We start from the raw sequence: 21,325 nt of genomic DNA, 5'->3' as shown, positions 1-21,325 counted from the left end.
ATCGTCAAGTACAGCCGCAAAATAAGGCATTTAAATAAATTGGTATGAAATTGAACGTTTCTTGGTCGAAATACGAGTATTAAAAATCCCGGCTATGCCAAATATTGTCTACTGCATATTTCAGGTGGTCAACAGTCATTTTGACGACTAAAAAGTCTTATGGGTCGTGTATCATCATCATTGGTTTATTAGCAATTTTATCAGTTCAATACACCACAAATTTGCGATACAATGTAATGCAGACGTTACCGAAACAACGATGTATGAATTCGGACGTCGCCGAATCGGTAAATCAAAATGACCGATTTTGGCTATTGACTTATCAATCGGTGTGATCAAACGTCACAAGTCAGAGAAGTTTCATTCAGGAAAGGAACGAACTCATGAGCCGTTACACTTTGAGAATGCATGCATCGCCAGTGAGCAGTCAACACCTTTCTAGTAGTAAATATCGACATTGTTGTCGCCGTATTGACTTGCGTTACATAGGGCTCCGACACAGTGAATCTCACCTTCCATTCATCATTTTAAAATCAGTGAAGTAGGATATAAATTTGCACTCAATACTACCGCTATGATGCGAGAAGACACTTGACAGGCGACGAAAAAGGTTTATGAACATAAGACCCCACTGGAGTAGATCAATCAATCTCATGATTGAATTCCGAAGATTTTACACACAATGAGAGGGTTACTTGTCAACGACATACCCAAGTATCTCGTGATCACAATATGGCTGGTTGTAAACGGATTGATGTTCGGATTAAACTTTCAACGCTACGAAAGTGACCGGAGATATTTCTACACGAGGATATTACTGGGGCATTCGCTAGCTATCGCAAGAAGTGCGGCAGCGTGTTTGAACTTCAATTGCATGCTGATCTTGCTACCAGTGTGTAGAAACCTTTTATCTGTAGTCAGGGGACGGTTAGAATGCTGTCCTCGCCGGGCGCGACGGATACTCGATAAAAATATTACATTTCATAAACTGTGTGCCTACATGATAACGTTATTAACGATTGTACACTATTTTGGGCATAGCGCAAATGTCCACAGATTCGCCACAGCACAAACTGAACCGACCCTTGATCAAAGTCAAAGCGACAAGGAACGCTTACGCGTTGTCCTTATTGTAAAACTCGCTAATTTAGGCAAAGGCGAAGGAGAGACATATTTGAGTCCAGTTCGCCAACCGATTTATCCTGTAGGTGCTATATTTTCGTTAACGGGTGGGTGGACCGGCACCATAATGGCCTTGTGCTTGCTTTTGATGTATACCTCATCTACCGAATTTATTCGCCGTTCATACTTCGAACTCTTCTGGTACATACACCATCTTTTCATCATATTTTTCGGCCTCATGTTTGTACACGGCGCCAGTGGTCAAATCCGTCGACAGAGCAATACAGACGCGCACGACCCGACTTATTGTAGCGAGGTAGACCCCAGCCAATGGTCACGTGACCGGAAATGCTCCACCACACCTCAATTTGAGAGCCTCGCCCCGTCATCGTGGGCCTGGATCATCGCCCCCGCATTTCTGTACGTTTGCGAGAGAATCTTACGGTTTTTGCGGTATCTACAAACCGTGGAGATATTGAACATTATCAAGCACCCGTCGAACGTGATAGAGATTCAAATGCGCAAACAAGGTTTCACAGCTAACGTCGGCCAGTACGTGTTCATTCAGTGCCCGATCATATCTCATCTGGAATGGCACCCGTTTACATTAACATCAGCTCCGGAAGAAGATCATTTCAGCGTTCACATAAGGATAGTAGGAGACTGGACATCCTCTCTTTACAAAGCCGTGGGCGCTGATGAATACGGTGAAGTTCAACCTACTTGGAAGATGCCGCGTTTGGCGGTGGATGGCCCTTTCGGAACTGCAAGCGAAGGAGTGTTCGATTACGACGTTGTTTTGTGCGTGGGTTCCGGAATCGGAGTAACTCCGTTCGCATCGCTTCTGAAATCTGTGTACTACCGCAGTGTCGCAGACAAGGGAAGCTTCAAGGTAAAAAAGGTCTACTTCTTCTGGATATGTCGCGAAATGCACGCCTTTGAATGGTTCGGCGACATGTTGCTGCATCTTGAGAACCAATTAGCCAGCGCTGGCCAGCGCGATCGTATCGAATACCACATCTATCTCACCAGAGGCTGGAGCGCGAACCAGGCCCGCGCCATCGCGCTTGGTGACGAAGCAGATCGCGATGTGATCACAGGGTTGGAGCAAAAGACAAATTTTGGCAGGCCGAATTGGGACGAGATCTTCCTGAGTATTGCGTCGGAACACGCCGGGGCGGACATCGGCGTGTTCTTTTGCGGCGTGGCTGCGCTTTCCACGCAGCTTCACAAAATGAGCAACAAACACTCGAATTCGACGACGGCCTTCCACTACAACAAGGAAAATTTCTGAACGCGTTTGCACTTAACTATTTTCGTCGACCATTCTATGCATTTATTCCGTTGTATGAGCAGTAAAACAACGATCAATTTCCGTCGTGTGTAGTACAACCCCGTTCTCACTGCTCAGGTGTAGCTGTAGGCTTCCATAGGTCTCTAAGACCTATAGTATGTAGTGTACCGAACAAGGTAACGGGTGCCGATGCATAGATGCATTCCAGCAGGACCGTAACCGCCAGGGGGCGAGCTCGAAGGGGGACCAGAATTATTTCGTGAATTGGCATAAATTAAAGAGTATTTTTGGAACATTTGTGCAACTTTTCAATTTTTTTTCGCGCTATGCGTGATTTAATATTGCCAGATATCTTCGTTATTGGGTACTCTTCCCCAAGAAATAATATGCATGATTTATAGAAATGGGCATTTCGGCGTCAGTCATTACCGCGCCACGGTGCACCAATTTAAGACAGATATAGTTTTAGGCCATGTTACATGCGACTCAAAGAGTTGTGCCAGGACGATCGGCAGCGAAAAGACCTTGGGCGAAACGGACTGACCATATGCTGACCGAAAACTGCTATATATATATAACATAAATGCTTAATTGTCCATGTCCATAAGCGCCTAAAGGTGGAGATAATAAAGTTGGCTGATCCCGTAGAATGGTAATCGTGTGAATAAAAACCGCTAATCGTGACGCATTTTGGGCGGAGATAATAAAGTCAGCTAATCCGGAAGAACGTTAATCGTGTGATTAAAAACTCCTTATCCACACGCATAAGGTTTGATAAGGATACGCGCGATGACGAACTGAACGGATTTTTCACGTCTGCGGGGGTTCGTCCTCAAGATTTTCCAATAGGTCAACAAGGTCCACAACTTCCATTATTTCTGGCTATCTGCGATTGACGTGACGCGAAATGAAATTCGTGTGAAAAGTACGGTAATTGGTTGATTGTTGAATGAAGCCATAATTACCTAGGAGGCAATCGTCACGGTCATTATCGGAAGTATTTACGAGTACGAATGTACAGCTTGTTTATAGATAACTAGTTATCTGTAGCTGGTTCCGGTTTTGCGATCAACCGTTTTCCTTAATCCTGGATTGTTAAATTCTGAGGAACGTGATAATCGACTTCATCGATCATCGAACTTCATTATCTCCGCCCTAAATGGCTGGCGCCGAATGCTCCTGTTCTGGTAATCTAAAGCTGAACCCCACAAGAAAAATGCCATCTCGCAGCGAAAAATTTATTGCCAGTGAAGAAATATAGGCCTACTACCATTTTAAATCGTGTGCGTCTTTTAGTTTAGTACGTTTTGGCGGTTTCAATATCTTTTGACATAGCAGACAGGAGGTTACATCTTTTAACGAAGTCATTATACCAACGGGTCCTTCCGCCCGAAGATGTTTAGTTATTATTTACGGGCCCTACAGTTTCCAAGAGACCTCACTCAGCTCTACTGGTCAATCCGATTACGTGAGCAGAGGATACAACAATTGATAGCGATATATAGATATATGCAATTCCCGATCAATAATGAATTCGATTCAATGCTACAAGGTGTCGTGTAGCGGTGTAGGCGAGATAAGCCGTCTCACCAAGCAATACAACAAATCACGTGATAAGTCGCGGCAAAAACGAACAACCTGATGGGGGGTCAGAAGTTCGGTTCATCACTCGAGACTGTTCTTTTTGGGGGGGAGGGAGGCTGACGAAGTGTTGTTTCGGTCCTGCATGCCAGACAATTCATCAGAGCCACTACTAACACTCGAAATACAAACCTACCTCTTACCACATTTTTTTCATGACCAAAGTCATGCTTGATGCAGCTAAAATCCTTGAAATGTGGGCCCGATTCGAGTCTGAACAAAACAACGAGAAGGTCTGCACCAGAGTTAGATTAGATTTCTAGTTAAACTAAATGGGCGAAATGGCGGTAAACTAATTATTATTTGTGAATGTTTCTATGTTCTAATTCTCATGATTTCTGGTTTTCCTGAAAATTCGAAACGAGCCAATCCTGGTGCACAAACATTTGCCATTCTCGTGCCCAAGAGATTGAATTATGATTTGATAGGAACAGAGCTCGGTCTTTGTTGTATTTCTTTCCCATCCGGCATTCAACTAAATTTCAACGTTCTTTGAGAATGCAGCAATTCTCATCAAACTTCTGTGAAGCAATAATTCCGTCCTGATCTAATTCGGAAAGGCTGCAAATTCTTTGGTTTCTGCTCTAGCTATATTCCAGACCTGAAATAAATCACGTGACAACGCTCCAATGGCTTACTCCGATTAACAGATATGAAAACATCATTAAATAGGCCTTGTTCCAATGGTTAACGCTGCATGCGCCGATCCCTACCTGAAACGTACAAAGCCCACAATAATTGCCAGTTCCGGCAAACGTGTACTGCATACTGCCCCGACCTGCAATGTACAAAGCCCACGAGAATTGTAAGTTCCGGTAAATGTGTATACTATGAAAATTATCGACAATAGGTACAAACGGTTTACATGCTTCCGACTGGTATAAAAGCAACATTATAAACACGGTAAATCATGAGTGTGATGATATAATAGTCAAGCAGCCGCGAGCCTATCATATGGCGACATGGGATGCTGCAAGAAATCCATCTTCGAATATTTACCTAATCCATCCCAGGTACTGTAAATATTGCCTAAAACACACACGCAAGCTAGAAAAAAAAACGAGACAAGTATTCGGACAGGTAAATTCGTTGGCGTTGAAACCGAGATTTGGCCCGGAATAGACTGCTGCGTCAGTTTATATCGCTATACACGACATGATCAATGATCATATATATCGTTGTCGCCTCTGCCAACGAGTGACTTTGCGAAACCTAGCTAACTCAGAGACGAATGAGAGCAGGTACTACAGCACTGAATGACATCACATATTTCCGTGCAAGTTAAGTCAAAGTGTCGGGTACGTGTTTTTGAAATAAGCCAAGAATAACATTCTCCATATTATAGGGTTACCATATTTTGGAATCGAGAAAGGACGACACTTTTTCAAAATTTTCAAACACAGAATATCGGTGGAAAATCCTGAAAAAGTGGTAAATTTCGACCACTTCGCAGTCGGTTGACTAAAAAAAAGGTCATCTTTCTCGCTCGGTGCCCAAAATACAGTTTTTACCTTCACATTGTCGGGTGGTTGACTAAAAAGGTCAACTTTCGGTCAGCTCCCGAAATACCCACCGGAGCGTCACTTCGGTGCTGATTTACGGCAACTCAGTCGAATTTTGCTATAAATTTGACCAAAATTCCTAAAAAAGAGGACAAAATCTCAGAAAGGAGGACATTTAGGCGTCCTCGGAGGGCATTTTCAAAAACCCGAAAAAGGAGGACAAATCCTCCTAAAGGAGGACGTATGGTAACCCTACCATATTACATCTACACAGAGCACTGAATAAGAATATTTGCTAACATCATTCAATGCATGTTGATAACATCACGATAGATAAAAGAGGTAATTGCGTTCCTTAGCACACGATTTCTCAGCGACGACACGGCTATCTTTCCCAGTCGCCTCAAACTTCATAAAGCAATACCAACCACAGAAAAGAATCAGATAACGGCCTACGGCAGTACGATAATTCCGTGTCCGACTGTCCATAGATGAGCAATTACAGCGGCATACGCCGTGGAACGATCTATTCTTTCTGGGCCGGTCTGTTTTGAAACAGTACCCCGACAACCGATTCGTCGGCCATCGTTGATATATCTCCGATCAGGTCTCGCTGTCCTTGAGCTACCGCGCGCAAGACTCGTCGCATAATCTTCCCGGACCTGGTTTTCGGTAAACCGGGCGCGTACTGCACGTAATCCGGCGTTCCGATCGGTCCAATGTCTTCGCGTACTGAAAGTTGAAACGTCGTAAATTTTTACTCAAGCACAAATAGAAGTAGCGATTTTCAAGTAATTAAAAACCAAGTATTCCTGGTCTAATTTTGTCTAAGCCAGTGGTTCTCAACCACTGGTCTGTAGACTAGTGCCGGTCTGTGGCAAGCTTCCTTCCAGTCCGCCAAATGTTTTATAATTTTATAATGTAATTTCAAATTGCAAGAAACTGGACGCTTCTCTACATTAATCAGACAAATAAAACATCAATTCTAAGAAGTTTGGAACGTGTTAAACAGCATCGTGTTTACTACAATGGCGCAAGTGTCGTACGAAACTGTTAAAAAGTAGCTCGTTTCCTACAAGTTACATATGAAGGCTACGGAAACTTCGTTAAATTACGACAGTGTAGTTAAGCAACACTTGGCAGTATGATAGAGCCAATATCAAACAGCAAAGTCGCATTTCTTTCCAACGATACCGAACAGTTACGATCAAGTTAATGGTCTTTAACACAACTTTGCGAGCTTCACCTTAAAGAAACTTCAATCGAACAATAAATATCTCCAATATCAGCCTCAATTGAAGTCTCCGATATTTCAGTTGTGCTGCTTACATTTGTCGAAATTAAATTTAGGGTGAATTTTGATTTTTGAAGGTTCGCAACATTTGTTTTTAAAGTTTTATTGGTCTGCAAAACGGTCGAGAACCACTGGTATACGCAAATGAACTGTTAAGTAGAAGTGGGAGTGAATTTTTACAAGTAATTTCCAAGTAGAATAGTAAGCATTCTAGACTACTTCTGTCTTTCAAACTGAACTTTCAAGTACGAGGGGAAGTTAATTTCTATGCAAGTAGAAGTAGGGATTTGAAAGTAAAAAAGTAAGTATTCTAGGAGTAGTTTTGCCCAAAGTACTGGAATTTTAAGTACCGGTAGAAGTGAAAGTGGATTTCTACTCAAATAAAAGTAGCGATTCTCGGTCTAGTTCTGCCTAAAAATAATCTAAAACAATAACCACTTGAGTAAGTAGTGTGCAAGTAAGCACAACCTACTCTCGAGTGGTTCGAATCAACACAAGAGCTCCAGCGAGCTACGAACCTCGTTGCTTCAACTGCGTCGCCACCTCGTCTGTGAATTCGACCTTTTCCTTGAGAGTGACGAAACAGTACAGGCAGGAGCCCTTGACTTCGTGAGGTTTCGCCACCACGGCAGCCTCCGACACGGACGGATGTTTTATCAGCGCCGATTCCACTTCGGCGGTACTCAGGAGATGTCCTGCAAGAAGTCAGTAACAAAGTAATTTTTTAGAGTAATCAAGTCGGTTTTGAAGTTTTGACATATCTTGGGCATAGCTACCGGTACTTCTATTCGTAATTGGTGGTACTCGGATACCTGACGACTCACAAAATTATTTCTAATGACACGAAACGGAAGCTATTTTCCTTGTGTTCGCAAAAAGGTACATACCGTAAACCGGGGTAACTTTGGACTTAAGGGTAACTTTGGACACTTGGCAGTAAAAGATTTAAATGGTTATTGATGAAAAAGGGTTGCCGCTGGATGTCCAATTCTTTTTCATGAGGCAACAGTACCACAAGTAGTCTCTATAAAAGGTGGATTCATTTCACTACCAGATAAACTTGACCCAACATTGATAAAGTAATGGAGGGGGTCAATTTCGTCAAAATTTATGGCCAATAAACTTGTTACAACCAAACATAGATAGCATGTGATTCATGGATTCAAAACTTGGCAGCAGATACCTTCAAGTAGTCTTAATCCATGGCAAAAATCTCAGTGGGCTCAGCCTTGAATTAATACAAGAAAATGTGATGTCCAAAGTTGCCCCGTCAAATTTTATCAGAACGGGGTAACTTTGGACAGTGAAAAATGTGATATTTAGAGCTCTGGAAAGTGGCTGCTTCATCCGTGTCAAAGTGTATCGTCAACTATATTCCGTATGACCGGCCTGATGGCTTCTTATAATGGAATGAGAAGGTTAATAAGTTAAGAGTTTGCCAAAATATGAAAAAATGGGTAGGCAATGGGCTGAGAGATTATAATCGAGTGTAAGCTTCTTCAAAAACTTATCACATACTCCTAAAGATGCACCTGCTGAATACGGGATATCGTAAATTACGACAAATATATCCATCAGAGGACATAGGAGAGGGAAAATGTATCTTTTCAAGAACAGTAATATATTTGAAATCGGCAATAAATCACGTTAACATGCTTATTGTTTACTGTCGATTGCTGACACTGCCAGTGGGATACCAATTATTACCATATGTTATTTATAAGTCCCAATTGGTGAAGGCATGAGGGAAAATTGAGATAAGGGATGAAACAGGGGGCATTAGCCTTCATAAACTACCTAATTTTTTTTTTTTGGGAGGGGGGGGATTAGGTAAAAATCATGCAATAGGCCAGACATATACTATTTTGTTTCAGTTTTAGTCTCTGCTCTCATCAACTCTTACCAACTAAGCCTCTATTACGAGGTTTCATAAACAATAGAGTGTAAAGGCATATAAAAAACTACATTGTCCAAAGTTACCCCGGATGCAGGGGTAACTTTGGACACGGACAATTTACAAAAATGAGGTACTTATTAATGACCATGAACATCTTGGATTGGTTAATTCTAATCTTTGTTCCATGACCCCAAAAAAACACAAAACTTGCCTTCCCTACACCCTAGCATTTCCGAGATACAAAGCGGAATTATTGAGAATTGTCCAAAGTTACCCCGGTTTACGGTATTTAAATTTTCAAGTCATTAATACCATCAAGACATCATAATAGGCACTGCTAGAATACTCAGACTCAGAATTGAATCACTCAGGTTATCTACGCCGTCTAGCCTTCAAAGCCCACAGCGTCACAGTAAACTCCTTCAGATATTTTGAAATGAACACGATATGGCCACAAACAATACATTCATATGACCAAATTTATTCCCGTCGAAGCCTTTCGGACGGCACTCATCAGGAGCAAACGTCCGTAAACGTGGTTAACCAAATTTGAGATAGTGAAAGAATTTTGGCGTTGTGTCCCTACTTTGAAATACACAGATATGGCATGTAACCGGGTTGTAAGCAAGTCACAAGTCAATCTCACTTTTATAGTTTTGACTCTAGTCAAGTTGAGTCGAGTCATTTACAATTCACCACCGAGTCAAGTCAGATAGCAGAGGGTCGAGTCCTAGTCATGGTATTATTAATCGAGTCAGAGTCCAAGTTATTGTGTTGACAGCTCAGTTTCCAGTTAAAGTCTTGTTAAACCCAATCTCTGTTTGGTGATATCGAATGGTTCACATTTATAAGATACTAATTTTCCTCACTTTTAGCAGTTTCTGGTCGCATTTTCAAGTACCAGTCGCAATAGACGAAATCGCAATAACGTGGTGACTTTACTATTCATCGAAATTACAATGAAATGTCGGTCTTAGCCATCTGAGTCTCGAGTCATATGACTTAGTCCGAGTCAATTCACAGATTGACTCGAGTCGAGCCATTTCAGTATTTTAAGAAAATGGCTCGAGTCAAGCCGAGTCATCATGAAATCGTGACTCGAGTCATTACAACCCTGGCATGTAACAAAAGTGCCGCATTTGCTAGCGACAGTACAAATGTAGTACCCACCGGACACATTGACCATGTCATCGATACGGCCTGTTATCCAGTAATATCCGTCCTTATCCCTAGTGCAGCCATCCCCGGTAACGTAGTAGCCGGGAAACTTCGAGAAATACGTTTTTTCAAACCGAGCATGGTCGCCGTAAACCGTCCTCATGATGCCGGGCCAGGGACGTTTGAAAACCTGAAAACCAAATCCCAGTATGAGCCAAGGGACTGGAAAAATTGGCAGTCATAATTCAAATTGTGATGGAGTCTGTTTACAATGTACATTCGACAAACTCCAGCGCAGTGGCTCCCAATCTTACTTCTGATTTGAAAATGTTCCACAGCTCACCTCTGAATTTGGTTAGCGGGTTAGTTACAAATTACTGACGATGATATGTTTACAATTGTGGCACGTAACCGAGGTTTGCTGAGCCAGCCACAGTAAGCTCGAGGTCAAGACACACGCCCGACTGATACAGCATAAGTCACACTGATTTGCAGCAACTCTTCGTTATCATCATTTTTGTTTTGTGTGAATATCATGTCTTTTAATACTGTGTTGATGCACACTTCATTTAATGCACCAGTATTCTATAGTTATGCATTAGATGTATCATGCGGTAGAATACTGTTTTTCCAACTTGGCGAAAGTATGGGGTTCGCCAGAGGCTTGCACATTAGCGTATGGAACAACCTATCACGATATCGACGACACTCACCAAGTACCCTTTCCCGGGACCTTCGACCTCTTTCCCGTCTTCCGTTAACAAAGCAGGTTCGATTCCGAAAAACGGAAAGGTTGCAGCTCCTGGCTTCATCGGAGTACATCCCGGCAAAGGTGTTAGGACATGTCCGCCCTGCGAAGACAACGTCAGAGTTGGTCAGGGCAGTCAGCATTGCTACTTCAGCAGTAGTAGAAGTGTAAACTTTTACTCAGTTACAAGTATAAGCTTCCATTTCCAAAACTTCTACCTTCTACGCTACTGTCCTGAAATGCTACTCGACTGCCAGTAGTAGTAGAGATTTACAAGACATGTCAAAGTGGAATTAGAAAATGGAATGTTCGAAAAGTACTCCAGTCAGTAGTTTCAAAAGGTAGACTAATGTCACGACAACTTAGTAAAATCTTCTAAAAATTATTCAGCCACGGTGCTAATTACAACTGTTCAACTCATAAAAGTGACGCAATATTATCTTAAAACAATTTTATACTTTTTCAAAATCAGAAGTGTACAAATAAGTAGTGTTGCCTGAAAAACTGATGGAATCTCACTTGATTACTCTAAAGATGGAGAAATGTTTCGTTACTGATCACGTCTCGACGCCATAGATTCCATTAGTGCATTTTTTTGACAAAATCAACAGGGGTTATTCATTTTAGCACTGCCAGTGTAGTTCGGGTGTGAGCAAAGTCAATTTTCCCAGCCCAAGAGATATTTCGTACTTACCGTTTCAGTTTGCCAAAACGTGTCGACAATACTGCATTGAGAATTTCCTATAACTTTATGATACCAAAGCCAGGCCTCGGGGTTGATGGGTTCGCCCACTGTCCCAAGAACTTTCAAGCTGGTGCGTTTGAACCTGCGAGAATACTTTCGCATTGTCATCACCGCAAACACCCCTAGTGCGCTTTGGTACAGTAAATATTTACTCAAATTTGTTTCTATTGCATCACATACATGCAGACAATGTAAATTTGCCTATGTTGACTCACAGTTATGTCACTTTAACCACAAAGGTCTATAAAACTACAGGTGTATCATTGATGAAGTCGGTACCATTTCCAACATGATGTTAAGGCTCTTAATATGGCTCCCCAGCACCACCTCAACTTGGCTTCAATGCGGATGTGTTTTTGTCCGAGATATAAAGCATGTCATGTAATAATTACGATTGATCATTGAAACATCCCCAAGCACTTCCATGCCGATAAGATGGTACTCAACGGACAGCAGTAGCAAAACATATATGAAAATATCCTTGAGATCGCACTTATTATAACTGTAATCTGCTTGAGAGTCAATATTCACAGTGGAATACCCAGCAGCTCGTTGAATAATTTCCGAATTCTAAGAGAAAATCACTGCTTTGTCTCGGTAATAGTTGGAGTTATTGCCTCTAAAGTCATAAATGAAATCTGGCTGGTCATTTGAATTGGATTCGGGTTCCAACTCTTTGCTGGGCCAGGATGGGATTTGTAAAAAATCTGGCATTTACACACAACTACAATAGCAGGCTGATTAAAACAGTGTTTCCCAACCTTGGATCCCTTCAAGAAATCATCAAGTCTACGAACCTCTAAAAGGCTGCGTTTAACCGATTGGCAACGGCGAGTTTTTCCAAAAAATTTTGCTTCACTTTGCAAAACTGTAAAACACGACCTTAATGGGATGCGAAACCAACAAGTAATATATCATTTGGTTCAGAAAAACAACACCTAACCAACTACACCACGGAGCGAGAGGAGAGCCGGTCGACCGAGCGTGTATATAATCAAGAAGACGAGAAACCTTGTTGTAAAAATATACATGTTTTAGTTACTTCGTTATAGAGCCCACAACATATACCTAGTGCGAATATGCATGTGCTTTTCACTGCGACAGAGATAACATCTTTCAAACAAGCCATGAGTGACAGAAAGCCTGTGGTGGTGCCTGGAGTGTTTGACATAAAAATACAATGTCGTTTGGTGTATCATCGCAGCGAGAGCCAAAAATGCAGCATAGAAGACAGCTCAAACATAAGCATAAGAAAACCAAATCCGAGCTGCTAACCAATATGGCAACAATTGTCGACCGCAAGACATATAATCACTAATATAGACACTGTATGAAGGTTGCCTTTTATAGTTCTGATGACGTAGCCGTATACGGGAGCAAACAATCTCTATCCAATCATACCTTTTCACTGGTTCCTCCCCATACTTCATCAAAGCGCGTATGGCAGTCGGCGCCGTGTAAAATTTGGACACTTGATACTTGTCGACAATTGCCCACAATCTGCTACAGTCCGGAAACATCGGAGTTCCTTCAAACTGTAAAAAATCAATGGTCAATGCAGCAAGGGACTGGCATGATTGAAGCATGACATGACGAATTCTAGCAGCACCTAATAAAACTATTGATTGAGAGTTCCCCTTTTTTGGCAAGTGTCAGTGACACTGAAAAGATTAACGAGAGGTAATACCAATAGTAGTTAGGAATTGATGAATTGATGCAAAACGGCATCTAAACTTCCGCATCTAAATTGCAACAAGGTTTCACCATTGTAATGCAATTTTATTGTATTACTTCGGACTTTTGGGATGATGAACACCGTCCCGAAGGTTGGAAAATTAAATATTTGTTCTAATAGCAGATATGTTGATTATAGCAATTGCACCTTGTTAATTCTTGGCACTCACCAAAAATTCAAAATTTTAAAATCAAATGCGGTAAAACGCAACAGGAAACAATCGCGATGATTGGTTTGGCAGAAACACCAAGGCAAGTTGCAGGACATAGTTAAGCTATTTCAGATAACACATCGGGTCGTATACATACATTCGAAGGTGGAGAGCCGCATACGCATAGGTTTAAAGTTAACATTTGCAAGAGGCATTTCGTTACTCTTCCATGTTCAAGTTAACTCGGCCACACAACAGTAGGACTTATTTGTAATACTATCTCAAAATGAGAGATCATACCATAAATTACTTACCATAACCGAAGTGGCGCCATTCAGCAGCGGCCCATACGTAATATAAGTGTGCCCCGTGATCCATCCGATATCGGCAGTGCAGAAGTACACTTCCCCCGGGTGGTAATCGAAAGTGTATTTATGGGTCGTGGCGGCGTACAACATGTAACCCGCTACATGATGTAGGACCCCCTGCAAAAGTACACAAATTCTTAATGGCACTTATCCAAATTCTTCCGATTTACCCATGGTGAACATATCTTGGAATAATAAAAGACAGCAAACTATCGCACGCAAAAGTGTTTACATAATACTAGGTAAATCCAACGGTATCATAGGTAGCTGTTACCTTTGGCGTTCCAGTTGAGCCACTGGTGTAAAGCATGAAGAGATTGTCTTCCGAGTCAAGCCAGACAGGTTCGCATACGGTAGAGACGTCATTCATTAGTTCGTTATACCATTTGTCCACTTCTGGGTTCCAATCATACTGAAACCACGTAACGAAAGGGCATAACAGAAAGTACAGTAGTTCGATAACAAGTTTATGCATTCAAAAGCTGGAGAAGTGTCTTTCAATGTAAGATTGTTATTACCTGGCAATCTGGCATGTGGACATTTTCGTTAGTACTAGAAACTATAAGTTTTTACATGAATCCCCGACCCAACACCATTGCACCAACGCGATGTCACAAGCACGGGAAATCCAGTTACAAATCTGAATAATAGCGGAACTTCAAAATGACGAGTTTCTATCGTTCGGCCCGGGCAGGCTTAGCCAGATCAAACAATTGCACAAGAAACCCAAATTGATTCAGCAAACAGAATATGTACCTCGTACACTGTGCATGATTTGTACCACAATGCCAACAAATAACATTTGTACAACAAATATAAGGTGACGTAAATGGTCCTTAACAATATCCGGCGTAAATTTAGCACGTTTCCCACATTTTTGTACAACTTACATATAAATCTGGATAAAGAATCGGACATTCTGGCCGGAAATCAACCAATAATTATTATGCTCGTCAGAAATTATTGACCTCTTTTCAGACTGTGTTTGAATATTGAGCTTTGAAGGCCATTTGGAACGTCGTGAAATAAAATCGGGTTATAAAGGTATTTTAGCAAGCTAGGTCAGTAACAAATTCTTCTAATTAATCAGAATACTCGAGTGGTTCGGTTTTTAGTCTAATTCCGTTTCTACGCGACACTTTTTTTTTCAAATCTACTTAGTTTTTGCACTTACTATTTTTTAAATAAGAATATAGATAAGGGATATGATTGCACCACTTTCACGAGTGAAATTAATAGAACGGTAACTGGCGAAATAGCCCCAGCATCAGAGCAAAGTAATACATATTTTTTAATGTTGCGCTAATTTGCAATGTCATCAGTCATTTTGCGTTACTTTGGAAGACGCACTTGCAATTCCGGAAGTACTTATCTCCGATCAACTGCTGACAATATGCGACGCCTCAGCCAAATTTACATTCTGAAGATGTATACTCGAGTACTTTTCAAACCATCATTTTCAACTTTCATTTAAAGTACTTTTAGTTCATATGCTGAGTACCGACAGTGACTATTTTGACCGCCTGCAACTTTATCAGTAAAAGCCATAAATTAATCAAGGTGTTGACGTTACAACCGCGCACTGAAGATGACCTGATCTCTCCGGGAGAACACTTTAAGCAGTTTCGATGTTACGGGAGAGTATCCAATCTATCGTAAATATCGATTTCTATTCAATAAAATTCATATATTGTGTTGCAATCCAATTCGAAAATCTCCCAAGACCGATCTGATATCGCAAGGTGCCGATCAAATCAGATCTGATGAATAATTAATCAATTTAGAAGAAGACCGCTCACTTTAAAATCCTCGACCGGCCGAATCGCGGGTCTTGCAGTTACGTCGTCACTGAAACCCTTAGCGGTAACGTGTTTCACGGTGATGCACGCTTTTAATCTATGTTCTTTCTGCGAACATTTCCTTATGGCATCGTCAGCAATGCTCTTTAACGTGACTAGCTTGTTTCCTCTGTAACATCCATCTACAAAGTCAGGAAGGCATTATCACACAATTCAAATTCATTCGAGTTATAGTGCCTAGGTTCATTCAAGTGAGAAAAAATTCAAGTTTCGGTAAAGCGTAATTTTCATTTTCAGTGAGACAATACCAGGGTTGTAATCAAATCACAAGGCTCCGAGTCACAAGTCAATCTCCCTTTTATAGTTTTAGTCGAGTCAAGTCAAGTCATTTTAATTCACCACCGAGACAAGTCCGAGTCCAAGTCAGCGAGGAGAGGGTCGAGTCCGAGTCATTGTAATATGACTCGAGTCCGATTTCAAGTCATTGTGTTAACTGCTCAGTTTCAAGATAAAGTCTTGTTAAACCCACTTTTTATAACTCTGTTCGGTGATATCTAATAGTTAGCATTTATATTATACTAATTTTCCTCACTTTTAACAGTTTCTGGTGGCATTTTCAAGTATCAGTTCCAATAGATGAAATCCCAATAGTGCGGTTACCTTACTGTTCTGCAAAATTACAATGAAATGTCGGTATTGGCCGTCTGAGTCTCGAGTCATATGACTTGGTTCGAGTCATGCGCAAAGACTCGAGTCCAAGTTGAGTCAATATCCAGATTGAGTCGAGTGATTTCGGTATTTTGAGAAAATGACTCAAGCCAAGTCGAGTCATGAGAAATTCGTGACTCGAGTCATTACAACCCTGGACAATACCAATGGTGATCAATTGAGTGACCAATATTCAAGTTAGATTGGATTTAGGGTTTTAGACTCAATGATTCATACAAATCGTGCAAAAAACTTTACTTCTCTCATAGCACTTTTGAAAGCGTCACTCAAAAATGCAAAATTTTGTCACAAAAAGGAATAAGACGGCCCTCCGTTGATATACACCCTTTCACAAAACATTTGTTATTTCAGTTCTAAATTATGAAAAAACCAATCTATTCTTAAAAGTTGATAAACAAGACATTGCATCAAACATCGTTATGAACAAAACACATGCTACAAGTACAGTTTTTGAATTGATAAGTGGGGTCCTATTATCTAAGCATTAATGTCAAACTTACTGATTCATTCATTATGTTAATATATGATGTTAGAACACACAATGAAAAAAGTGGCCCTGGAAATATATGTTCATTTGCCAGTACTCAGAACATATCGTAGCACCCACCAGCGGTTATCAAGACTTCTGCTTTGGCATCGAGTATCCGACTGGCCAGGGATTCTGAGGAAAAGCCAGCAAACTGAAAAATCAAAACAGGGTTAACAAACAGCGTAGGGTATCCGCGCGTGTTTGCGATCCCACTGACCACAATCGAATGCACGATTCCCAGCCTCGCGCAAGCAAGCATGGAAACGACCAGTTCGAGCACCATCGGTAAATATATCGCAACTCTGTCCCCCTTCTGAATCCCGAGAGATTTGAGCACATTCGAGAATTTGCAAACCTGAAACGGGGTGGGGGTTTGTGATCTGGAAATGCATTAAAGTCAAAACTGATCTGCTATACCTCATCGAGAAGCTGCTTGTACGAAATCTTTGTGCAATCTAACGGGTCATTGCCTTCCCTGTAGAAACAAATTCAATAATGATGGCATACTGGTTGCGTCTTCGTGAGAAATATCAACAACAGGTGAACTTTGAGGTAAATCTTTGGGTTGCACAAGATTGTTTTCAGATGACCATCCCTTTGTAGATGAAAGTCAAAAATTTAGAAAGCAAAGGACGTAGGTTATTTTTGTCCTTGATGTTTTTTGCGGCATATACACCGACTCATGATAAACATACACACGATATGTGCATATGCATACCATGAATGCATGATGTGCATATGCCGCTGGACAAGGAAGGTGCAGATATAGCCTTGTATGGCTTTCTAAGTCTTGCACCACTCGTCCATGCTACCCCAGTAATGCATGAGCGCCAAGCAGGGAAGTCATGGATAGCAGTGTTACTAGGTCTTTGGTCTGACCCGGTAGGCGATCGAACCCACGACCTACCGATCAAGAAGCCGGACGCTTCACCATTACGCTATCTTGTCGGTGATGACTACATTACATTATCTTCTATTGACCAGTTCGCCAGTGGTAGTAGGATTATTGGATCTATAATGGAGTGGTTGGGAATAGGGCACAGCCCATGGAAGGTTGAAATCACAATCATGGATACATTAATATTAAAATAATAGTGGTGAATGGACATATGCCAAATATAATTGAGTGCTTTGAAAGGGATGACTTTTATAAGAAGGACTGACGATTCAACCATATTTTGAAGAAATAATATGTAGCCTACTACATTCATCACAGTACGGTAGGCAAGTACTAACTAGGCTATTCAGCAAAGGAAGCCTTGAAACGTAACACCATAAATAGTTCACACCAAATGTATGATTCAGGAAGGATTGGGAATGGTGAATTCACAATGAAAGCAACTACAAGTAGCTATATTATACTGAATGGACCAATACGTTGTGGTTTTGCCTCAAGCCATGCCTCCAGGGTTAGTTAAAATCTTGAATTTGAACTGCTGTAGTGTAGCAGCGTGAGCCGTCTGTAAAAAGATACTATAAATACCAGTGAAATGCAATGACATCCCCTCTTCCTTCGGCGACGTGTCGATCCAAACAATTGTAACACATGTTTGTGATTGCGCCTTCCATCCATTTGATGAAGATTGGGCCATTGTTCACATTGAAATTGTATTCCAGAAATTTACCTAAAACATTGAAAATATATTTGACTTTATAAGTCTATAATGATATGATGCTGAATGGGGAACAATATTACGTAAAATTTAGAACTATGGCAGCAATATAAAAAAGAATCTTGTGCGTGTCACCACATGCAGCCAGCAGAGAAATATTGGCAGACTTCTACACTGTACTGATTTAAATTTACGAGAACAACAGTGAGGATGGATGAAAATTGTGAAATAATTTTCATAATCTACGCCTTAATTCGCTGAGATCTAGAAAAAGCTGGAACATGGATTCACATATGACATTATTTACAGAAAACGGCAACAAATACAATGCGGTTAAAAAATAATTAAATACGACAAGAGTTAATAAATTACAAAAATATTATGGCATTTTGATTTCACTACCATATGTCGTCAATCCGACTGGAGCAAATTAGATATGAATTAACAACGAATGACAGGAAACAACATTTCCAATAAGTTATCAACTGCCAAGCTAATGCAAAGTTGCCCATTGAGGTTGTTCAATCACTTTACTGGTGCCTAGTTATTACCCAGACTGGGAATAGTGCTTGTTTTTCGGCAATAAGGGTTTTTCTTGTTCAGAATAATCATGTGCCGGTAGGTGAACAGAAAGTTGTGTGTGACCTTGCCCCAATTCCACTCTGGGTTAATACTATTTTGTTATCGTACATCTTCCCACATACTCCTGTGATGATATAACACAATAATTTTGCATGATTGCTCCTGCTACAACCATGAAGCCTGCTGTATTTCGACTTGAAAGTGGAAGTAACTTCACGACATCACATCTAATCATTTTGAGAAACGAAATGACTTTCATAAACAACGTAAATGGAAGATAAAAGAGCACTAACTGAACATTATATCCGTCAAGGCGTCAACACTGGGATTTTATTAAGGTTAACGCACCTGTAGTGGGAGATTTGAAATAGAACTGCTTTGCGATATCCGACCAGAACTTCTCTGGGTCGTCCAAGCTCAATTGATGCATTTTTCGATAAGCATCCATATTTTTTACGTGCGCTTCATCCTGGACTCGCTTGCAGGGATCATACGTGAGGTTTGCCTCGTCATCCATTTCTGCAGTGCAGCTATGCTACCCTATTCAATCTCAACAAACGAAGTAGGGAAGTACTATGTCAAATATAAGATCTGCATCAAACCGAACAGGCTATACAACTATCATCATGTCTCCAGAACACTATGATCTCTCTCTACACTCTCCTTCCCAACGCCGACAACCTGGATGTCAACAACAACTCGCAATCGCCAGTCGCCACCCACCACTTACTGACGTAAAGATAGCAATGCAATATTGCCGCTTTGTCGCAAAGCCACTTACAGCGTCACAGTTGATTGGCTTTGCTTTACCACAACTGAGAATTTTCAAACTCAAATCCCGGTTTTATTTTGTCTAGAATTTAGCCAACTTCAGCCAGTATCAGTTTAATAATATTTTCATCACTTCAAAACACCGCAAAACTATGATACAATGAAAAGATTGCAATGGGTCGAAACGACTTGGAGTGTCTTTGAAAACAGACAATGAATGAAGGCCATCAAAGGCGAGATCGATATGTTCATCATCATCATTGGTTTATTAGCAATTTTATCAGTTCAATACACCACAAAAAATGCGATACAATGAAAAGACAGGAAGATGTCGAAGCGACAAGGAGTAGTCTATGGAATCTGACACCCACCTTGGCCTAGGCGATGTAAAGAGGAGGCATGCACACTGAATGAAAGTAAAGAAGATAGTATAGAAAAAGAATGCGACAAGAAATAGGGCGGCATGTCATGGGAAGCGAGATCGATAGGTCAGTCGTGGTCCGGTAATCTTGAGGATGGACTGTATTTATTTAGTAGTAATTGCTTGTATTTCGACTTGAATGTGGACATGTTGGAGTATTTGGTTGTATTAAGTATTTGGTTGTATTAAGATACTAGATACTAGATAGCTACTAGATATATAGATTGAAATATTGCTGCATCGTGAAGAGTGGTATATTTCCGGTACTCGCCATGCCAACGACAGCGCAGCTGCAGACGAAAATTGAGGAACTACTGCTACGGATGGATACAATGGAGGAAAGAATCACGGGCAGCCTCTCACAGCAACTAAAAAATCTGATAACTGATGCCGTCAAGAGTCTTATTGACAACAAAGTGAAGGAATCTGAAAAACGCATGTGCAAAAAGCTTGAGAATTGTATCGCCAACACAAAAGATGATCTAACAGCAAAATTGGCATCCCTGGGGCAAGGAAATGATGAGCTAAAAAGAGAACTATCAAATCACATAAATCAAGATGCAACTGAAAAATCCTTCTACGGTAGTCAATACGAAGAACAAAAAACTAAAATAACGAAAATGGAAAAAGTTTTGAAGGACTTGAAATCTGAAAATGAAAAGTTCATAAACGAAACACAGGAACTCAAGGGAAGACTCAAAACGAACGAAAAAGAAGTAGATGATATAGAAATGCGATCCAGGAGAGAAAATCTGGAGCTTCATGGAGTACCGATGATGGCAAATGAAGATCCTGCACAGCTTGTCATCCATCTTGCCTCAAAACTCAACATGAGCCTGACACGGAGTGAAATATCCTACTGTCACAGATTTAGTAAAAAAAATGATGCAAAAAAATCCCATCCAAATAAAAAAAATGATGCCAAACAATCCCATCCCATCATTCTTGTTAGATTCAAGTCAATGTCGACACGTGATGATTTCTTCAAAAAGAGAAAAAATATCACAGATTCTTTTGATTTCGGCATAGCTGGAATGAAGAACTTGTTTATGAATGAAAATCTCACGAAACTGAAAAGAGAACTGTATTATGAAGCCCGGCAAAAAAAAAGAGAGCTCGAATATCAATTTGTTTGGACTAGCAACGGAAAGATCTTTTTGCGAAAAGACGATGAATCCAAAATAATACACATCCACTCAATGGAAGTGCTGCAACGCCTTAAGTAG

The 21,325-nt window shown here is 40.8% G+C and overlaps 2 protein-coding genes and 1 pseudogene across 2 annotated transcripts; 2 read left to right on the top strand and 1 right to left on the bottom strand.

Moving 5' to 3' along the window:
- The first annotated feature begins 240 nt into the window (after positions 1-240).
- On the top strand, positions 241-2,497 carry LOC145447972 (NADPH oxidase 2 pseudogene; annotated as a pseudogene).
- Positions 2,498-4,860: 2,363 nt separating this feature from the next.
- Positions 4,861-19,691, bottom strand: LOC145447971 (acetyl-coenzyme A synthetase, cytoplasmic-like). Its single transcript, XM_080326268.1, has 14 exons — positions 19,256-19,691; positions 18,196-18,337; positions 17,130-17,187; positions 16,930-17,067; positions 16,791-16,863; positions 15,455-15,636; positions 13,930-14,067; positions 13,602-13,772; positions 12,803-12,936; positions 11,351-11,483; positions 10,622-10,759; positions 9,921-10,098; positions 7,372-7,548; positions 4,861-6,291 (listed from the first exon to the last, which is right to left on the bottom strand). The coding sequence occupies exons 1-14, from the start codon at positions 19,422-19,424 to the stop codon at positions 6,086-6,088; spliced, it is 2,037 nt and encodes a 678-aa protein (XP_080182394.1). The 5' UTR covers positions 19,425-19,691; the 3' UTR covers positions 4,861-6,085.
- A 680-nt stretch (positions 19,692-20,371) lies between these two features.
- Positions 20,372-21,325, top strand: LOC145448831 (uncharacterized). Its single transcript, XM_080327284.1, has one exon. It carries the CDS (start codon positions 20,372-20,374, stop codon positions 21,323-21,325), a length of 954 nt encoding a protein of 317 aa, XP_080183410.1.

Source organism: Botryllus schlosseri, chromosome 10, assembly GCF_051294905.1.
Source record: "Botryllus schlosseri isolate E-star chromosome 10, Bs_hap1, whole genome shotgun sequence".
NCBI lineage: Eukaryota > Metazoa > Chordata > Ascidiacea > Stolidobranchia > Styelidae > Botryllus > Botryllus schlosseri.
Note: the sequence above shows the minus strand (reverse complement) of the source record. Positions and strands in the feature narration are given on the sequence as shown.